Raw genomic sequence first — 20,873 nt, forward strand, 5'->3', positions numbered from 1 at the left:
TAGAAACATCAATGATGAGAGAGTCACTGACCAGCTGCAGCCTGCAACCCGGGCATGTGCCCTGACCGGTAATCGAACCCTGATTGCCTGGATCCTAGGTCGATGCTTAACCACTGAGCCACGCCTGGCCGGGCACAAACCTTGCTTTTAATTTGGCGTATGTGCCACTGGTTTGTGTGTGTGGGTGCATGTGTGTGTGGGTGTGAGAGGTTTGTTTTGTTTTTGTTAGTGATCCCAAGATTTTCTCCTTTGTGACTGGAAATATTTAGAACAAGAGACTTTACAATCTTGAAGGTAGACTATATTTTCCTTAGTAAATGTCAGCCAGGTCTGTGCTGATAAGCACAATTTCTTGGAACCAGAAGAGCCACTTCCATGCCCATCTCCAGTCCTGGCTTACCCCCTCCTTCTGGATTGGAGGCTGATTGGAGAACCTGACCATTGACACTAGAGACGCTGAAAGTGCGGCAAGGGATGTCGGCCCGTTGCTCCCTGTTGGGTTTCCTAACTGCTTCAGGGGTGATGGGGAGAGAGAGACTAAACGCCGACAACTCAAACCTTTCCCTGTGGGCTTATGACTGGCATGCAGGTTGGAAACTAGGGGAACTCAAAATTAGTGTACATGGATATTCTTTTTAATTTTAATTTGTAAAAATAAAGAAAAAAATAAGTATGTTCAAAATTCTTTTACTTCTGAAAACTCAAAATAATTTTGAGTTTTATTTTCCTCAAATTTCATTCCAGGTTGACACCTTGCTTACCAGTTTGTGGGGAAAACTGTCCCCGTGGCCCTGCGGGGCCCCCTCTGGGCACAGCGGTGGACAGCCCCAAGCTGGCACCCTCAGGAGGCGAGTGGGGAGGGAGAGTAGGAGTCGGAAGGCTCCTGGGGGCTGGGCCCTTTCTCCCCGCAGCAGGAAGCAGCCCCTTTGGACTGAAGAGAAAGAACACAGGCCACCTTTCCATGCTCGTCCCTGAGTGTGAGCCAGCAGACGGGTTGCGGCCCCTCAGTCAGAAACGGCCAGGAAGCTGTGCTTTTTAGGCCGCTTACGAAGTCTTACTGTTGGAAGTGCTTTTGGTAAAAAAAAATCACATACATCGTCAGAGTTGCTCTTTTTCAGAATAGTAAATAACAGATGTTTATTTTTCCCTTCCAGGACATCTGTTTAACAACTTTGGACATAATGAGTACAAAGAAGGAAAAGCATATGCCAGCCTCATGCTGTATTTTTTTTTTTTAATGTCAGAAATAGTGCCTTTGGGGGGGGAAAAGGTTTTTTGTTTAGTTTTGTTTTGTTTTTAAGTTATCGCTTCCTTGCTTTCAGTACGGAAAAAGTGGTTATTGTTTTGATGCAATGGCATTTTTCATGTGACATTTTTGTCTTTTCTGTCGATATACACCTTCTAATTGATACTCCCTGTCCCCATAGTGTCAGCTCTTACCTACTTCCTCCGAACCCCCAAAGGCGCTCAGCTTCATAGCCTTGGCTCAGCAATCGGCTGAACTTCTCTAGATGGTCACGCCCTCGGAGCTGAGACTAAACATGTTCAACCCAGCGCTCACTGCCGTCCCCCAGCGACCTCTTCTGAAGGGAGCCCACCACCCAGATACTTCGGGGACCTTGGGCTTCTCTTCTCTTTCCGTCTCACCAGTTGCCAAATCGGATGAATTCACCTTCTTTACTGCCTCATCAGTGGGTCTCTCTCTTCACTCTCCTTGCCTCTACTCTAGTTAAGACTCGCAGCTTGATAATCCTTCAGTGGCTTCTGGTCGTCTCAAGGGTGAGGTCTAAGCTTAGCGCCACCTGGCTCCCGCTTCCTTCCTCTGCCCACTCCCCGCCCCACCTTCCCCTGCATGTCTCAGCTGCCTGCTGTACTCTCTGGTCCCTCTGTAGCTTTGTCTCTCTTTCTTTATTTTTTTTAAAAATACATCTTTATTGATTTCAGAGAGAGGAAAGGAGAGGGAGAGAGAGAGAAACATCAATGATGAGAGTCATGGATCGGCTGCCTCCTGCACGCCCCCTGCTGGGGGATTGAGCCCGAAACCTGGGCATGTGCCCTGACCAGGCATCGAACCGCGATCTCCTGGATCCTAGGTCAATACCCAACTGCTGAGCCACGCTGGTCAGGCGCTTTGCCTCTCTTTCCGTTGAGTATGCCAGCAAGACTCAGATTGGAGGTCTGAGAAAGTCTTTCCACTCAGATTAGGTGCCAGTCCTGTAAGTTGCCAGTGAGCCCAGTGTAGTCCAACAGTGTGGTCTTAGATACTATTTTCCAATCCTCTTTTAATTGGACTGCTTTTTCTCTTAGCTTTGATGTCAGAGACCAAGACATATTAAGTTTTTGTCCCTAACATCAAGCGCCCGCACATAGTAGATGTTCAGAATAGAGAAGCAACTAATTTTTCTGTAATTTATGCTTCAAAGTACTCCAAAGAGTACTGTATTTATGAGTGTTGTTAAATATTATTCTATGTAAGGAACAAATGTATTGGGTATTTAAATTTTAATTCTTGCTTTATAAAAAATGGATCTATGCCTAGATGATACTGAGTTTTTAAGATAAATGACAATATACTCAAAAGGACAATTTTTCAGTTAAAGGGAAAGATACATTAATATTTAATCTGTGACCATATTTAGACATTTTTAGAAAGGCTGGAAAGTCTAAGAGTTAAGTTTCCCAATTTTCTACTTGCCTCTCTGATGCACTGACTCTCTCAATCTCTCTCTCACTCTTGCTTTCTTCCCATTCCCACAGCAACTACTTTAATCCTGCACTATGCTACCCTAACACCCTATCTTATCACCACCTTACCCTTCTCAGTGGAGGACCTTACCTCCTTCACTGAGAAACTGGAGACCTTCTTTCAGGAAGCTCTTCAAATTGCTGCACTCAACTCCAGCAGATAACTCATTTATACCATCTTCAACTCATTTGTTAATTTAGCGCCCCCCCCCCCCATTCATTAGACAAATATTTATTAAGAGCCTTTTATCAGCCAGATAAAAGTACTGCAGATACAGTGTTATTAAGACATAGCCCCTCTGCTCAGTCTGCTTCCAATCTTGTGAGAAATACTAATAACCAAAAAGACACAGATAAGAGCTACCATGGGAATCGGAACTTGATCTTGATGCTGAGAGTTGAAGTCCTTGGAAGAGTGTCCTGGGAAGAGGGAAAAGCATATATAATCCCCCAAGGAATAACCTCTTCTTAAGTGCCTGCTCTTCAGACACTTCCCTGTGTTTTGACACTCAACACATGTCATTTTTATCATACATTTATTTTCCTTTCTCCTCTTATGTGTCATGAGCTTGTTGAGCATCAGAACATTGTTCTATCTCTGTACCCACTGTACCCAGCTTCATGCCAGGTTTGTATATATTGAAGATGCTCAATAAATATTTGATGAATATTGAACATGGCCACATAAGTGGTAAAATGTTTATAGTTACTTAATATCATGGGTTGAGTTACATCCCCTCAAAGCTATCTCGAAGTCCCTAGTACCTGTGACTGTGACCACATTTGGGAATAGAGACTTTGCAGATATAATCAAGTTAAGATGAGGTCATACTTGATTAGTGTGGGCCCTAATCTGATATGACTGGTGTCCTAACAAAGAGAGAAGAGACACAGGGACACATGGAGGACTTCATGTGATGATGGAGGCAGAAATTGGAATGATGCATCTATAAGCCAAGAAATGCCAAGGGTGGCCAGCACACCAGAAACTGAGAGAAAGCCATGGAACAGAATCTCCTCTGGCATCTTCAGAGAGCATGTTCCCCTGACTCTTTGATTTCAGACTTCTAGCTTCCAAACTACTTCTTTTCTTTTTAAGTTTCCCAGTTTGTGGTTCTTTGTTATAGCTGCCCTACAAAACCAATGTAGTTACTTTTAATTTTTATTAAGAAACATTCTTGTAGTTCCTGTTGTAATCCTTAGGAAGTCAACATTATTGAGGGGACTCAAGCCAAGCTGAGCTGGCAAGAAATGGACTAGTTCTTGTTTTGAAGGTAATAGGCATTTAGGGAATCTCTCTTCCAGGCTCACCTAGCTACCTACTCTATTTTTAGAGTGGTTATTTAATGTCCTGGCAGAATTAGCTGTGCCTATAAAAGGTTCTACCAGGGGTGAAGGGAAAATACTCTGTGACTTTCTAATCCTATGGCCTCTCTCTACAATGGTATATATAAGGTCAGTGTTCACTGACTTCAGATCTGAGGTAGAAGAGGGAGGAGTGTGGGAAGTGGGGAGTTGTGGGGAGACCAGAAGACAGGGTGCAGACTTTTCCAAATAAACCTCAGCCCTGGTGAGACCCTCAGGCCCCCACCAACCCCAGACCGACTGCCCTACCCCTTTTTGCTATAGGGTCCTGGACCTTGCCCTCTCAGCGGAAGTGTTAAGTATTGAATACTCAGCATTTCTTTTACATCTTGGTGATTTTGCCTTGTAGAACTCACATTGTAACATTCTGAATTTAAATAAGACAATGGGAGGATATGCCTCTCTTTTAAAAGCTCCTAATTCATTCTGGAACTAGGTGTCCCGGGGTCATTGGCAATGGTGGGTGTTCCTGTAGCTTTAAAATAAAATGTGTGTGTGTGGTGTGTGTGTGTGTGTGTTTCAGGAAACACTCCCTAAAACTAAGATAGTCATCCATTTTCCTTGTACTGAGGGACTTGAGCTGGGTCGAGGTAGGAGGAAAGCATCCTTGTCCATTGGTTTGGGGGTCGTGCTCTAAAAAGGGGATTGTCTGCTCCCCTCTAGGTCTTTGTGTCGATGATGACATTTGTAGTGTTTACTGGGAGCATACAGTTATCTGGAAAATTCAGACTGATGACAATAGTATTTGAAATGCTTCTGTAGGTATGATTCTAGGTAGACAGGAAAAAATGTATGTTCCAAGGTACAAGTGCTTGTTGACTTTTCAAATGCAGCTGGTCCATGCTCTTTATCAGGGGACCCAAATGGCTCCGCAGGGCTGGCCTTCCTGCCCATTTGACGAGCACGTCGAAGGGCAATCTTAAGTACTTTATAGCTTAATAATTTCTTTCCTTCTGTAGTTGCCAATCTACTCTCAGAAACTGAAAAATAATTTCTTTTGCTTTCCCCCCCTTTCTTATTCAAGCTGAAATTGTTTTCTTTCTAAGCTCGCACACAGAAATATTGCCTTTGCTGATTAAAAATAAAGGACTAGTTTACCCTCGAGCTTGCTGTATCGGAGTAAAGGGGGGTTTGGACGTGAGAGCGTGCAGATCTTATAATATCAATATAGGGTAATTGTAGCCAATACAAGGAGGAATAGAATTGCTTATTTGATGGGTAGGGGTGCTGGGTATTTTTGTGTGTTTGGAAAATGAGGAAGCAGGAGACACTCTCAAATTCATCAGCTTCTCCAGAGCTCTTCTCAAATGCTTATCGTCATGACAACCATGTCTTCATAAGCCCGGCTCCGAGGGAAATACAGATGGGGTTGGTAACAAGGTGGAGTTGCCATCTGCTTTGTTTTCTCTGAGGGACTTTTGTTTCATCCCCAAGCCTGGTCCTCATATACGAAAGTCCTGACCGATTTTCCCTTCTAGAGTCACATATAGCTGGGGGATCATTTCTTTTCTCCTGACAAACTACTTCCTCACCTGTCGTCACATACCTTCCTTGTTGTTAGCGGGGGAAGAAAGGATACTTATGCATGCGCACAAATAGGTACATTTTAATAATTTATCCCCCATCTACTTGGCAAAGCCTGATAGGCGGGGCCTTGCCATTCAACAGTACAGTCAAAAGTGAGGTCAGGAAAATGTAGGCGGAAGGCAGTAATTTTCCAGGAAACAGGTAAAATGGTTACTCCTTTTGAACACTATCAGGATCTGTGCTCAGTAAGCTCTGTTGTTTTTACTTTCCAACAAAAAGGAGCACATGCATTCTTTAGGAGAAGAAAACCGTTTCCTGCTACTAAATCTGGGGAGAAATTTGCCAAATAAATGAAGGCGTATATGAGAGATGAAACCTAATGCCTTCATCTGCCCCTTTACAAAAGATGCAGTGGCATATTCTCATGAATTTACTACAAAAACTGAGAACATATTTTTTTCCTTTTTTTTTTTCCATCTTCACCCAGGGATGTATTCATTGATTTTAGGGAGAGAGAGAGAGATGGAGAGAGGGGGAGAAACATCGATCAGTTACATGTGCTGACTGGGGATTGAACCCACAACCCAGGTATATACCCTGACTGGGAATTAAACCTGCAACCCTTCAGTGCACAGGACGATGCTCCAACCACCTGAGCCACCTGGCCAGGACTGAGAACATATATTTTAAAGAAAGTTATTTAGCACTTCACAAGTTTATACATGCTGTGATTGGAATTAAGATCTATCCAGACTTTGAAAAATAAGAAAATATATATCTAACCATTAAAGGTGTCCAGTAAATCGAAGCACTGAATAAAGGTTAAGGAAACATTTCATGAAGTTCATATTTAAAGTCAAGAATAATTTCCTCCTTCGTATTATAATTATTTTACTTATGCTATAATCCATAATTCTAAACCTTAAAATCTTGAGGTGCTTTAATAATATACAGTAGCTCTGTTTTTTAGTTTCTAGTCAGAGACATTCTATAATTATTTCTGTGAATCAGAGAAAATTTATTTCCATTCGCTCTTTTTATGTCCTATGCATTGATGTGTAAACATAATTAAATACTGACGGATGGGCAATATATCACACACACAAGTACATGTAGGGTGACTAAACAATGCTTGTGGGCTGATGTCTAGAACAGGAAAAACTGCTGGGAAGTTTATGAAGTGGAGTCTGAATACATTTCTGTGGGTTAGTCTAATAATTTTTTACAGGAATATTATCAGGAGTCTGGTTTTTTAATGTAGTCCTGGGAGGGGTTTTAAAACCAAGCAACAGTTGAATAAACTTGAAACGAGTTTGGCTTTGGATTTCCTTCCTCATGAGTAAGCCTGCAATGAGTAGGCCAGTCATTGTCTCTAAGACCCTTTCAGAGGGAAGACGGTCGTCAGCATTTAGATTATACCTCCTGTATGCATGATAAGAGAGACAGGGGATCTCTCTCAGCCCCTTCCGAGAAAGCTCTCTGCTGGTTTTTCTCTTTCATTTGGATAAAAATGGGGAAGTAGAATGACCGCAAACAGCGTGTTAGTTTTTATTTTGGATGTGCCATAGAAACAGCACCATTGAAGCTGTCTAGGGAAAAATAATTCTCAGGGTAAGGTGGATGAAGCTCTGTTGCATTGGTCTGGAGAAATTGGTAATGATGGCAGAAACGTCTCCATAATATACACCAGACACGGTACCCTGGTGCACAGTCAAGACTGGCAGTCAAGTTGTGGATCTGTATAGCTATCAGGACTTTCATCACCTGCAATGGTTTCAACACAGATTCATCCTTCTGAGGGTATTTGTGGTGTGCTCCATTCATTGTAAAAATCGGTACCTTTGTTTATTTTAAAACCTTTATACTGAATTCTTCAGTCTTGACTCAGCTAGCTGGCTGTGAACTATACTAAATGTGACATATTTTTAAACCATCGAATATTGTCACATTCAGTTCTTCACTTACGCCTGGTTTTCAGTGCTGAGCACTCATCTTGAGAACCCAGCTTTATTTCCCAAGGCCGGTGGTCGCCACAGGGCAAGTTTCCTCTCTGCCCCAAGGCAGTAAGAGGCAGCGAACGGTGTGCAATTCTGCTGAGTTTAGTAGAAAACTGTCAATCATTTATCCTGGGGGTGGAAGCCTACAGCTGCATTCTGGATTTGCTAAACATCTTGAAATGCTTGAGTGTAATAAAACTCCAAACGTGCCTTTTTCCTCATTTTTTCACGTATGTATTTTAGGAGAAATATAATCCACATGCTCTTGTTCTCTCCACTTTAAATCATTAAAATGTTGTTTTGTAAGAGCTGTTTGATGTCCAGGAAGTCTTTTATCCTTTTATTGGGTTATTCTTATATATAAATAAAAAGAAAACAGTAAACAGAAAACGCAACGTGGAGTCATGACTCAGTCAGGGCAAACAGTGTGCCAATTCCAGTTTGAAGTTCTAGATCAAAAATATTTTAAAACACAACGTTTCCCTTTTTGGTTTGCAAAAGCAGTGCTCTCTTCTATTGGGCGGAAGGGAGGCTGTTTGGATGAAGGAGAGCTGAGAACTAATATTCATTGAGTAGTGACTCTGGTACTCAGGGACATCTGCTAATGGCTTTATTTTTACAGTAACCCTAGTGAGAGGTCAGTCCATCTGCATTATACAGATGGAAGGGCTTTCAGAAATCTTAAGTAACTGGCCACGGGCCAGAGGAGAATTTCAGGCCGGGTCTGCTTGACTTATCAGTCCATAGTCTTTTCATATTTCCACCCTTCTCATTCCTTTTGGGGGGAGGTGCCCTGCAGACAATCAAAGTCCTACTTTGGGAGGTGACTTGAACATACCTGTAATTGTTTCAACACACGATCGTCTTTCTAAGGGGTATTTGTGTAATGAAGCCTGAGGATGGGGACTGTTGTAGCCTCAAGAAAGCATCTGCTTGGTATTGGCAAGGTGGATATTTAGTTAAGAGCCTGGGCTGGGCGGTGTTGTGCCAGAAGGGAGCCTGCGCACACTGCCCGTCACTACGGTAGAGGGACGCCGGGATAGACACGGCTCCTGCGCTGTGACTCACACTATTTCTAAACTAGTGATACCCTATTACCATTATTTTATTTTGTAGCAGTGGTACATACTTGGTAAGAGTAGTACATGACATTATTTGTTTAAATGGGTTAAACTTGTTTCTTGAAGAAGAATATTTTGATGCTCTTACGTTATTGGAGACATCTGTAAGTCTTACAGAGTGGGAATCGAGGTTTTAATGGGTCTCTCTGCAATGGGACTTGCATATGAAAGAAAATCTCAGAGGGACGGGGTGCGGGAAGAGATTAGCCAAAGAACTTACATGCATACACGCACTGTCCACAGACACAGGCAATGGTGGGGGGGGGGCGGGAACCGGGTAGAGGGGGGCAATGGGGAAAAAGGGGACATCTGTAATACTCTCAATAATAAAGATCAAAAAAGAAAAGAAACGAAAATCCAAGATTTATTTGATGGGGGAAGGTCATATTCCACTACATCATGGAATGCATGGTCTGTAGTACGGCATTAAGTTCCTATTTTCTGTAGAAAAAGGAAAAAATTACAAAATGGAGGCTAAGAAGGCTGCTTAGCATTTGAACTGGGTTCTAGGTGGTTCTGATATTCTCTCTTCGGTAGGCTTTCTCCCAGGGATCCCACGTTTCAGTCAGCTTGTAGCCGACAATGCTATAATCTCATGTCCGTCCCCCCTCTCTCCCTCCCCTCCTTCCTTCCCTCCTTCCTTCTTTTAAACTTGTTCTACCTTTGCAGAGTCTTAGACATCTGGGGAAAAAGCTGAATTATTTACGTCTTCCATTGAGTTAAGGCAACGCAGTAGGAATGCACTGGGCAATTTCATAAATGACATTTTGGAGAACATTGGGGTCATCTTTAGACAGAACACAATTTTTTTGAAGGTCAGGAAACTAGTATTTTTCCCCCAGTAGATTTACTAAGGGAACCAACCACCTGGCATCTAGTTTTGTAGATAGCACTCCCTGAGGAGAGTTTTTTTTATTTTTATTTACAGGGTTTCTACTTTGGTTTGCATCTCTATGGATTGGATGTCACGCAAACAAGAAATATCATTACTGTAGTGCCTATTTTTTTCATGCCTCTACTGAAGAGCCACTCTGGTTTATCTCTTTCTCCACAGCAGTGCAGAACTTTACAGGCTTTTACATTATGTTAGTCACTTTGCTTAAGGATCTCTGCACACCTTTCAACATCATTTCTAAGCCCCTTACCACACCCAGCAAGAGAGGGTGAGGCTTTAAGGATCTTTTCTGGGCCCAGGCCCACTGAGCAGTTTGTATGGCAGCCCCTGGCAGAGGGAGGAAGAGGGCTGAGGGCCTGGCCAAGCCCAAGGGGAGGGGGAAGACGTGACATGAGCTCCTTTCAAGTTAAAACTTAGTTAAAAATCTTTAAGGAAGTACAATTATTCTTTAATGGAGGACAGAAGCAGGATGCCTTTCCTTGGTGATGAGGCTGGGAACGAGTGGTTGTATGTACACGGAGGGTCTTTTCTGTGGACGATCCCTGCCCACACGGGGTGGGAAGTAGGATTTGAGGCATGTCTGTTGTTTCCAGAATATTCTATCTCTGGATACTCTATTACTGGACCTGTAAGTAAGACTAGAAAAAAATACCCATGTTCACTTTAAAAAAAAAAAAAGTTTTAGAAAGTGAGATTTCCTTGTATCTGATTTCACTTGGTTTCAATCAACTATTATTACTACTTTTTAGGTATGTGTTCTGCCCAATGGTGTGGATTCCACAGCCATACAGCCCCCTTGTCACTATCTAAGATGGGAGTCCCTAAGTGATAGGGGGACGAGTCACTTCTCACTGTGTCACCTGTCACTGATGCCTCTATTCATATCCTATAGATGCTGCTAGCTCCCACCTTTATACTGGCAACACTTTCAAGTGTACGAGGGAGGCATTGTTGACTATCTCTAAGTTATCACAGTGGATCAGTTGAAATTGCATATTAGATCTCTTTCTGTTTGTAAGGAAAATCAGTCAAGGGATTGAAACTTGATGTCTATAGGTAGGTAGTTGGCCCAATATAATTTTGTTTGAAATTTATTGTATTATTTGTCTTCATTGGTTATAAATTGGGAGGATTAATGGATATTTCTTCCACACCTAAAGGGTATTTAGCTCCTGTGTGGTGAAAATAATATTGAGGCCTTTCTTACATTGGAAGAAAGCAGACACTCCCTCTATTAACTTCCGTCAGTCACCCTCACATTCATCGAGGTTGACAGTCTTCTTTGCTCCCCCTAGGAACTTAAAGAGGACGCTGTCGTAAGACACACTAACACTTGTCTGCAGACAATATGCACAGATAGGGAAGGTAATCAGACTATTTCTTTCTGAGAGGTCTGCATCAGAAGGATCGGCAGTTCTGCTGGACTCAGACTGAAAATTATTACCAACAGACGTACTTCAGACAGATTTCATAATCGCCAGACTTGCGTGGGGCAATGGTCATGGTGAGCTCCTGAGGCTATCCAAAGACCACTAAAACTGTTTGGCTGAAACAGCACTGAAGTTTTGAAGTGGGAATTAAAAGTATGATTCAGTTTAATATTGAGGTTGCCACCAGAAAGTGCTTCTTTGGTTTTCCCAAACCGATTGGCTCCATGGCCAGCTGCAGTTCTCTCGAGTGAACCCCAGATCTCATCCTGTGTGATTATTCCAGGTGTATGGAGGGTGTTGAGAGACACTGTGTGGGTTTGATCAGGGGTGAAATGATCACACGGTTAGATTTTTTCCGCCCCAAACAGTGAATGTCATGAAAGAAAAGACCTCACTTTTGAATGTTAACATTTCTGAAAATGAATTTAATTTACAGGGTGAATTTACATTGTTATTATGAGACTTCACCCAAAAGACTGGGGTGAAATATTAGAGAATTAAAGCTTCCCTGAGAGCTTTCCCGATCAGTACTGCTCCCTGGAGGGGTTTATCCCAGTGGACATTGGGTACCAAGCATTTCCTCCTGCCTCCAGCAGTGTTTCCTCCAGAGCCAGGCTAGTCCATTTCGACCCAACAGTCACTTTTGCAAACAGTTTAGCAGTTTCTTAGAAAGTTAAAAACATACACCTGCTTTATGATCCAGCCATCATACTCTTAAATACAGGGTGGGGCAAAAGTACGCTTACAGTAGTTCATATGGAAAATAATACAATAATTAATAAATAATAATACAAGAATAAACTCCATTTTGCATTCTCATAACTGTAAACTTGCTTTTGTCCCACCCTATATTTACTCAAGACATGAAGGCATGTCCATACAAAAGTTGTACATAGATTGCTCATAGCAGCTATATTTATAATAACCCAAAACTGGAAACAACCCAAATGTTCCATGAAAAATTAAGCAAATTGTATTTATTTATTAGATATATCCATACAGTGGACTATCACTCAGCAATGAAAAGAGTCAACTATTCATCTGTGCAACAACATGGATAAGTCTCAGAATAATTTTGCTGAGTTAAAGAAGTCAGATAAAAAAGTGAGAGACTCTTGTGAATTGAAATAATATGGTAACAGTGGGAATATAGGAAGGAGAAGAAGAACTTCAGCATTTCTTCAAAAATAGAATTGAAGAGGCTTGATTATGGGATAAGAGCTGGAGGGGTCACAGATTCTAAGGCCTTTCTCTAGCTTACATTATATATGTTTGCCTATGTGGAACATCACCTGTTTGGCAGTAAGGATTATGTAAAAGATGGCATTTAAATATATAAGAAATGATGAGCTAATTGTTTAATGCTGATCCTGTGATAGCCCCAAGACACCCCCCCCAAAAGAAACACCCAGTAGGCAAACTATCAATACTTGATTGCTTAGGGAAAATAAACTTATATTTTGGCTTTTTAATAAAAATAAGCATAGGTAGCTAATAAAAGTATAATATTAGGGAGAGAAAATGAAGACGAGGGCACAGAAAATTGGGATTATTCCTAGAGCCAGTCTCATGGACCAGAGAGAGCAAAGGTTGAGGGCAGAGAGAGCGAGGAAGGAAATAGACTCTCTGGGATGCCTCAGGGGAAAAGAGCAAGGGAACTTATTTAAAAGCAGCCAACTTTGTGGACATCTTGTTAATTTAATGCCTCTGCGATTCTGGCATATCTTAATTTGTGTGGTTGGATTTACTAGGTCTTGTGATCCAAAGTCTATAATTAATTGCAGCTCATAGAGATAGTGTGAATTGTGCTCAAGGGCATAGCTTCTGGAGATGATATTCCCATTTCTGACTTTAGCAACTATATAAGCTCTCTGAACATGTATTTCCTTATCTGTAAAATGGTAACCCCATCAGTTCCTACCTCTTAGAGTTGTTGTGTTAATAAGAGATTAAAAGAAATTATGCACAAGAAGCACTTAGCATTGCTTCTGGCTCATAGTGAGGGCTCATAGAAAATAGACCCTAACAGTTCAAATCCCTGGTTGTGTTCCTTTCACCAGCAGTGACTACTTTGTATTCTAAGTCAGCAGGGTCTTTCTTGTCTTGTTTCAGGCTTTGTGGATCTGACCCTCCATGACCAGGTCCACCTTTTGGAATGTGCCTGGCTAGAGATCCTGATGATTGGTCTTGTCTGGCGCTCCATGGAGCACCCGGGGAAGCTGCTGTTTGCTCCCAACTTGCTCTTGGACAGGTGAGTGACCCGGTGGTAGTTTGGGGAAAGCACAACCTTTATAGTCCCCGTATTATTCTTGAAGCTCTTCCATTCAGGACTCCATGAAGCTTCCAAGAATTTTATCGGGTATGCTTACTCTACAAATGGGTGAACTTGGGTAGTGGAGGCTATGAATAACTTTCTGCTAGGCGTCTTCCCAGATTAGCTCTATTATTTCTGAAATATGGGTATATATGCATTTGTATATTTATACAGAGTCTACTATTTTTACAGCGAAAATACTTAGAACCTGTTTGTATGTATATGTATGTATGTATGTGTATATATATGTGTGTGTACTTATAAAACTATGAACTGTAATTTTCTAACGCCACCTTCACCTTGTGTTATATAAAAGAAATGATGACTAACCTTCCTTTAATTAAAAGATATTTTTGGCCCCTGTACATCCAAACAGCAATAGCCTTTTCATTTCCTTCTCCAGTTTTCCCATCCGTAAATGAGGAAGTTCGACCAGGCTTCTGAAAGCCTCTCCAGTTCTGTGAATTCATAGAGGCTGCTTGTTTATTTTAGAAAATGAATTCACTTCTCAAACGTGCTGCCTTATTTAACGTATCCTATTTGGGTTGCTTGGGATGTGAGTCCCACTGTCCTCTGTTTTTCAGTCATTGCTCAGGGTGATAGAATTAGACGGTACTCACCAGCAGCTACTAGCGGCTGTGCCCCTGCCTGGCACCAGCTGCTGCGCTAACTGCTTTGCATACATGATCTCATCGACCAGCATAGCCCTCCTCGGAAGCTTGCCATTCACATTTCACCAGAAAAGAAGCTAAGTTTCTGCTACTTGCAGAAAGCATCAAGCTGACTAATAATGGTGGAGCCAGGATTGCAACTCAAGCTCTACCCGGCTGTGGCACACTCATGTTGCGTCCTGTCCTGTGCACATGTGCTTCGCACTCTTTCCAGTCCCGCGATGCCTCTCTTGGTTTGCCTCTGCAGCCTTTTGTTTCCAGCTGTACCTTATCTTTGGGGCCACATGGCAACTGGAATGGGAGATGACTATCTTCTGATTGTTTCTTGCTAACTTTTTTCCCTCTGCTCAGCAGTCCAGGACTGCTCGGCTGCCCACGATGAAATGTCTGGAGACATCGTGCATTCCCTCACTTGAGAGTGCCACACCACCTCCCCATCTCCTGCCCCTCTCTGGCCTTCCCTACGCCTGCCAGCCCCGATGGAGCAGAGTCACAACAACATTTATTTAAGTACACGAGAACTGTACAAGTGTTGGTCACTGTTTACATCTGCATAGAAGTAATCAAATAGTCCTGTCATCCATGATTACCGATGTTGCTGACTGGAGACAGAGCTTTATGCTTTATCTGTGATTAATTATTATGAAGTTCTGCTCAGCCCTGGCAGGGTAGCTCAGTTGGTTGGCACACTATCTAGTATGCCAAGGTTGTAGGTTCAGTGCCCGGTCAGGGCACATACAAGAAGCAACCAATGAATACATGGGTGAATAGAACAACAGATCAATGTCTCTTTCCCTCTCCCCCTTCCTTTCTCTCTCTCTCAAAGATTAATAAATATAATGTTGCCCTGTTCTCTCAAACCTTTGCAAATCCAGGCGTTTGTTCCTGCCAAGGCCATCAGAAGAACCAGATTTACCCCAGCCTTTCCTTGTAATTACTCAAATGTTAGCACTGGCGAGTGAGGCTTAGTGATTACAGGAACAGAAAAGCCTCCTGGGTTGCCATTCCACAACTGTGAGCAGCGGACATAATTTCTATCTTGAGCCCATTTGAAAAGAATTATTGCTTGATGTACTCCCTGATGACAACCCATGATATCTTGATTCTGGCAGCTTATAACTTTCCTGGTAGTCACATGCTTGAAAGCTAATTTTACCCTCGCCATGCTTGGTCTACCCACAATTTCCAGTTCTTTCTTGTGTCCCGGGGCAGTGAGTTCCAGTCAAGTAAGGCAGTCATGTCTTCCGGTGACAACCGAGAAATAAAAGTTATTATAAGGCATAAATAAAGAAACCAGTAATTTCTCTTAATATGTGTGTGTGTTTTATAAGAGGAAAGTTAAAGACAATAAGAAGGCCTGTGAAAGCAATCAGGAAGCGGAGAGAACTTATTTTTCCATCCTAGGACCTAATTCTTTGGTGTGTTTTGGTACAGAAAACAGAAAATCTGTCCTCTGTGTCAACTCCGAACACGCCTCCTCATTCAGTCCTGCTTGAGTGCTCACACTGGAAAAACATAGACGGAAAACAGAAGCGAAAATGCTCCACTTAGATCGTTCCTCGTGGGGGTCTCCGTTTTTGCAGGAGTGAAGTTTGCTATCGCTGGAAGGCAGAGGTGATGCTGGAGGAAATACTGTAAATGGCCTGTTCAGTAAAATGACCCGGTTTGCAAGGGTCTAATTCTGTTTTGTAGGCACCGTCCGTGCTAGCAAGTTCTGAGAAGTATTTGCGGATTTCTCGGTAAAGGCCAACCACTCTAGACCCCCATTCACTCTCGGAAGAGGAAGGCCTATCCATTTGACAGGCAGGGCTGGATTCGACAAGCAGAACATTCCCTCTGCCCAGTCTGGCCGAGGGCATCACCCCCCTCGGGGGGCTCTGCCTGTGGGAAATGGAATTGGACGGCAGACAGTTCTTGAACTTGTGGGTATGTAAGAGGAAAGGGTGCCCCCCAAGAGGGAAACGGGTGGCTGCATGGCAAATCTTTCGCCTCTCTTACTACTCTCCCACTACGTAGCAGACTGTTTTCAGATGATACATTTACTTTGTATTAAAAGAGTCATTTTCTAGAAGAAAGGGCATTGTCATTTTAGGTTATTTATTGTCAATATTTCAGAAAAAAACATGAGGATAAAAACATGAAAATAAAACCATGATTCTAGCAGTGCTTTTATTGGCTTTTCTTTTCTTTTTTAAAAAGATTTTTTATTGATTTTTTAGAGAGAGAGGAAGGGGGAGAGAGAGAGAGAGAGAGAAACATCGATGCAAGAGGGATGCGTCGATCGGCTGCCTCCTGCACGCCCCCACTGGGGATGGAGCCCGCAACCCGGGCATGTGCCCCGACTCGGAATGCAACCGGCAACCTTTTGGTGCTCAGGACGACACCCAACCAACGGAGCCACACCGGCCAGAGCTTGGCTTTTCTTTTTTAATTGACCTTTTTTTTTTCTGTGTAAAACTGGATGCAAATTCTTTGCAGACTTCTTCACCTGGCAGAGTAAAGCAATCAGGTTCCGCAGGAAGCTGCTGAATTCGGACTGCGGTCCCCCCAGAGGTCTCAGGCATGAAGAGAAGGCCCTCCCTTCACACTGCCTTTCAGGCCTCTCCCCTTGGAGAAACGTGTGCCCCATTGGAAGGGAGCGTCGCAGTAGCTGGGGGAGCGGGGGGGGGGGGTTACCCCATTCAGCCCCGGGCAGGGGACACTTTCTTTACTTCAGTAGCATTGCTGGAGCCCCTCCATAACGTCGCAGAGGCGCTTTGGTTCACCCCGTTCATACCTCAGGGACCTTGTTCCTAACCTCTTTCCTCCTGCCGAATAGAAATGGGTGAAGAAGAGCCGGAAGGCAGCGCTTTCCATCCCTTCAGTGCATGCAGTCACGCCGGCTTTCTTCCATGCTCCTGTCCGCCCCTGCAGGAGCAGAAGGCGGCAGGGAGGGGGTGTCGCTGCTGTGTATTCCACTGGCTCCCCCCGCTGCTGAGCCCTAGTGACCCAATGGCGGGTGCCAGCTGAGTGATGCCTACAAGCGTTTGGTTTAGCGTCCTGACAAAGCTTGGGAAAATGAAACCAGAAGCCATAGAGAAAAACCGAGGCCCGAGGAAGGGAAAAATTAGCCAAGCTGCCATTATTGCTGCTTCCTCTGATTGAAAATGAATCCAAATATCTATTGGACCCAACCCCAATTGTGTTGTACACTTTAAATGGTTCAGTTCTGTGCTATGTGAATTATATATCAACAAATATATTAAATACCCCGCCCCCCCCCCCCCCACAAGCACACACAGACACACATATTGGAATTTCAGCAAAAATCAATTTGACCAAGAAGACCATCAGTCGTGAAACGCTTGTAGGGGATCTACTGGAAAAAGTGAAAAACAAAACATCAAAACCAAGGTTTCTCCTTAAAAACCAAAGCAATTAGGTAGCATTATTTTATAAAGCTTGGTAAGCCACAGGTCTTTAACTCCTCAAGAGCAATAAGCCTGTGAACAGTAAGGATCCACTCAACATAAAATTGCTCCAGAGGAAAAGGCATGATTCCAAGCGAAGAATTAGTCCTGTGTAGGAGGTTAATTTGACTTTTCTTACATTTTTATGCACCACATTATTATTGTGTTTGCCCTGATATTCACAGTGAGCCATCAGCTTAATTTAAAATATAACCAAAATAATATTTTGACAGTTTAATTCTAAAATATCTTAATATTTTAGTCACACATGCTACGCAGGGATAATCAAGAAACCTACCTTGCGTATCTGCTTTAATCACAGCCGCTTGTCCACATTGGCATTGGAAAGATCTTCCCTGGTTTTCCTGAGTGCCATCAAAATCAGTGCTAAAGGGAGATGGCCACCTTCAAGCCCGTGTTAGTCAGGATTCAGTTTCAGTCAAGTCAACAGTTATTTATTGAGTGCTCTCGTACCTCTAGGCTTCTGCATGATACTGAAGGGCACGGGGAGTGATGTGTAGGAGGCAGGCCTGTCCCCAGGGAATTTACTGTCCAGCGGTAAAGGAAAATTAGCATACAAATGAACTCAAGCAGAAACACTGTTCCCACATCACTCATGTCTAGTTTATCTTTCTCTGTCACTTTCCTTTTAAAAATTGAGATATCATTGACATATAACGTCATATTAGTTGCAGGCATACAGCATAATGATTCTGTATTTGTATATGTTGCAGAGTGGTCACCACACTAAGTCTCGTTAACAACCATCACCAATAGCTACAGTTTCTTTTTCCTGTGATGAGGACTTGCGAGATCTGCTGTCTTAGCAACTTCCAAATACACAATAAAGTATTATTAATGATAGTCACCATGCTGTACATTATATCCCCGGGACGTATTTATTTTATAACTAGAAGTTATAAAATAACCTAACCCCTGCCACTTTCGAACCAGTCTTTTCTCTATGTTTATGAGTTCATCTTGTTTTGTTTGCTTTCAGATTCCACATATAAGTGAGGTCGTTATTTGTCTTTCTCCGCCGGACTTGTTTCACTTAGCATAACGCCCTCCAGGTCCATCCGTCCGTGTTGTGCAGATGGCTGGATTTCCTGCTTTATAGCTGAATAATATTCCATTGCATCTCGTATACACCGCGTCTGATTGATGTGTAGATTCCTTGGCCGACACTTAGGCTGTTTTCATGTATTGGCTAATGTAAATAATGCTGCAGTGAACACGGGAGTGCCTAGATCTTTTCACATTAGTGTTTTTGTTTTCTTTGGATAAACACCCAGAAGTGGGATTGCTGGACCATATGATAGTTCTATTTTTAATTTTTTGAGGGACCTTCATACTGTTTTCCACAGTGGCTGCACCAATTTATATTCCCACCAACAGTGGGCAAGACTTCCCTTTGCTCAACATTCTCGCCAACACCTCTATTTCTTGTCTTTTTTGAAAATAGCCATTCTAACGTGTGCAGTGATATCTCGTGGTGGTTTTGATTTACAGCTCCCTGGTGATTAGTGATGTTGAGCATCTTTCCATGTACCTGTTGGCCATCTGTATTTCTTCTGTGGAAAAATATCTCTTCAGATCCTCTGTGTTTTTTTCTTTTTTTGCTATTGAAGTGTATGAATTCTTTATATATTTTAAATATTAACCCCTTATCAGATATATGATTTGCTGATATTTTCTCTCATCCGGCAGGTTGCCTTTTCATTTTGTTGATGGTTTTCTTTGCTGTGCAGATGCTTTTCAGTTTCATGTAGTTCCACTTGTTTATTTTTGCTTTTGTTGCCTTTGCGTTTGATATCAAACTCACAAAATCATTGCCAAGACCAATGTCAAGGAGCTCCCTGCCTATGTTTTCTTCTAGGAGTCTTATGGTCTAGTCTTTACTCAATTTTGAGTAAGTTTTGTGAATCGTATTAGATAGTGGTCTAGTTTCTGCTTTCTTTCTTTCCTTCTTTCCTTCTTTCTTTTTCTTTCTTTCTTTCTTTCCTTCTTTCTTTCTTTCTTTCTTTCTTTCTTTCTTTCTTTCTTTCTTTCTTTCTTTCTTTCTTTCTTTCTCTCTCTCTCTCTCTCTCTCTCTCTCTCTCTCTCTCTCTCTCTCTCTCTCTCTCTCTCTCTTTTCTTTTCTTTTCTTTCTTTTCTTTCTTTCTTTTCTTTCTTTTCTTTCTTTCTTTTTCTCTGCCCAATTTTCCCAACATCATTTATTAAAGATACTGTCCTTTGCCCAGCCGGAATGGCTCAATAGTTGAGCATCAACCTAGGATCCAGGATATGGAGGTTTGATTCCTGGTCAGGGCACAGGCCCTGGTTTCGGGCTTGATCCCCAGCAGGGGCGTGCAGAAGGCAGCCGATCAATGACTCTCTCTTATCATTGATGTTTCTATCTCTCTCTCTCTCTCTCCCTTCTTTCTGAAATCAATTTTAGAAACATACACACACACACACACACACACAAAAGATACTGTCCTTTCCTCAATGTATATTCTTGACTCCTTTGTAGTAAATTACATGGCAAGATATGAGGGTTTAATTTTGGGATCTCTATTCTGTTACATTGATTTATGTGGCTGTTTTTATGTCAATACTGTAGTGTTTTGATTACTATAGCTTTGTAATAGTAATCAAAGCTATAGATTTTGAGTGTTATGCCTCCCTGAGCATGGCCCCTCCAGCTTTGTTCTTCTTTCTAAGCTTGCTTTGGTGCTTCAGGGTCTTTTGTGGTTCCATATACATTTCGTTACTGTTTGTTTTATTTCTATGAAAAATACCATTGGAATTCTGATGATTTTAGAGGCATTTTTAAGTCATTAAATATTCTTATTTTTATTTTACCTGTGTTTTCATTGTATGAAATTGAAAGGAGATGTAAGCAACACACTTTCAGTTTTATTTTTGGTTTTATGCCAAAACGGAGAATCTGTTTTTTAACTTGTTGAAATATTTACCATCCATCATTGGCACAGAGTCTAAGCTCCATCATGACTTTACTGTTGGAAAATAGGATGCAGCAAACACGTTATGATGATAAGAAAAGATTTCTGCATACCCCTGGTAAGGAAAGGGCTTCTTTTGTATCTCCAGATTTGATCAGGACAAGCTTAATACCATGTGCAGGTGAGACTGCACGCGGTCCACCCTAGGCTCTGGGGGGAGCAGAGCCTGAGTGAGCACATAATTCACTATGGGTGGGGTGTGGGGTCTGGGTTTCAAGGTCTGTGGTCTTGAGTGGATGGCAGTGCTACAGATAAGAATTAAGGAGACAGGAGAAAGCAGATACTGGGAAAATCTGATGCATTTTTCCTTATACAAGTTGGTCTTAAGCTACACGGAGGGTCTGCTGAATG

The 20,873-nt window shown here is 42.3% G+C and overlaps 1 protein-coding gene across 1 annotated transcript in view; it reads left to right on the forward strand.

Annotated features, from left to right (window-relative positions):
- Nucleotides 1-20,873, forward strand: part of ESR1 (estrogen receptor 1) — a 269,720-nt gene that overhangs the window by 200,528 nt on the left and 48,319 nt on the right. Inside the window, exon 6 of the mRNA XM_081140673.1 lies at nucleotides 13,193-13,331. Coding sequence (XP_080996799.1) covers nucleotides 13,193-13,331 — 139 coding nt within the window. The remainder of the gene's footprint in view (nucleotides 1-13,192; nucleotides 13,332-20,873) is intronic.

Source organism: Miniopterus schreibersii (genome assembly GCF_964146895.1).
Source record: "Miniopterus schreibersii genome assembly, chromosome: 6".
Lineage (NCBI taxonomy): Eukaryota > Metazoa > Chordata > Mammalia > Chiroptera > Miniopteridae > Miniopterus > Miniopterus schreibersii.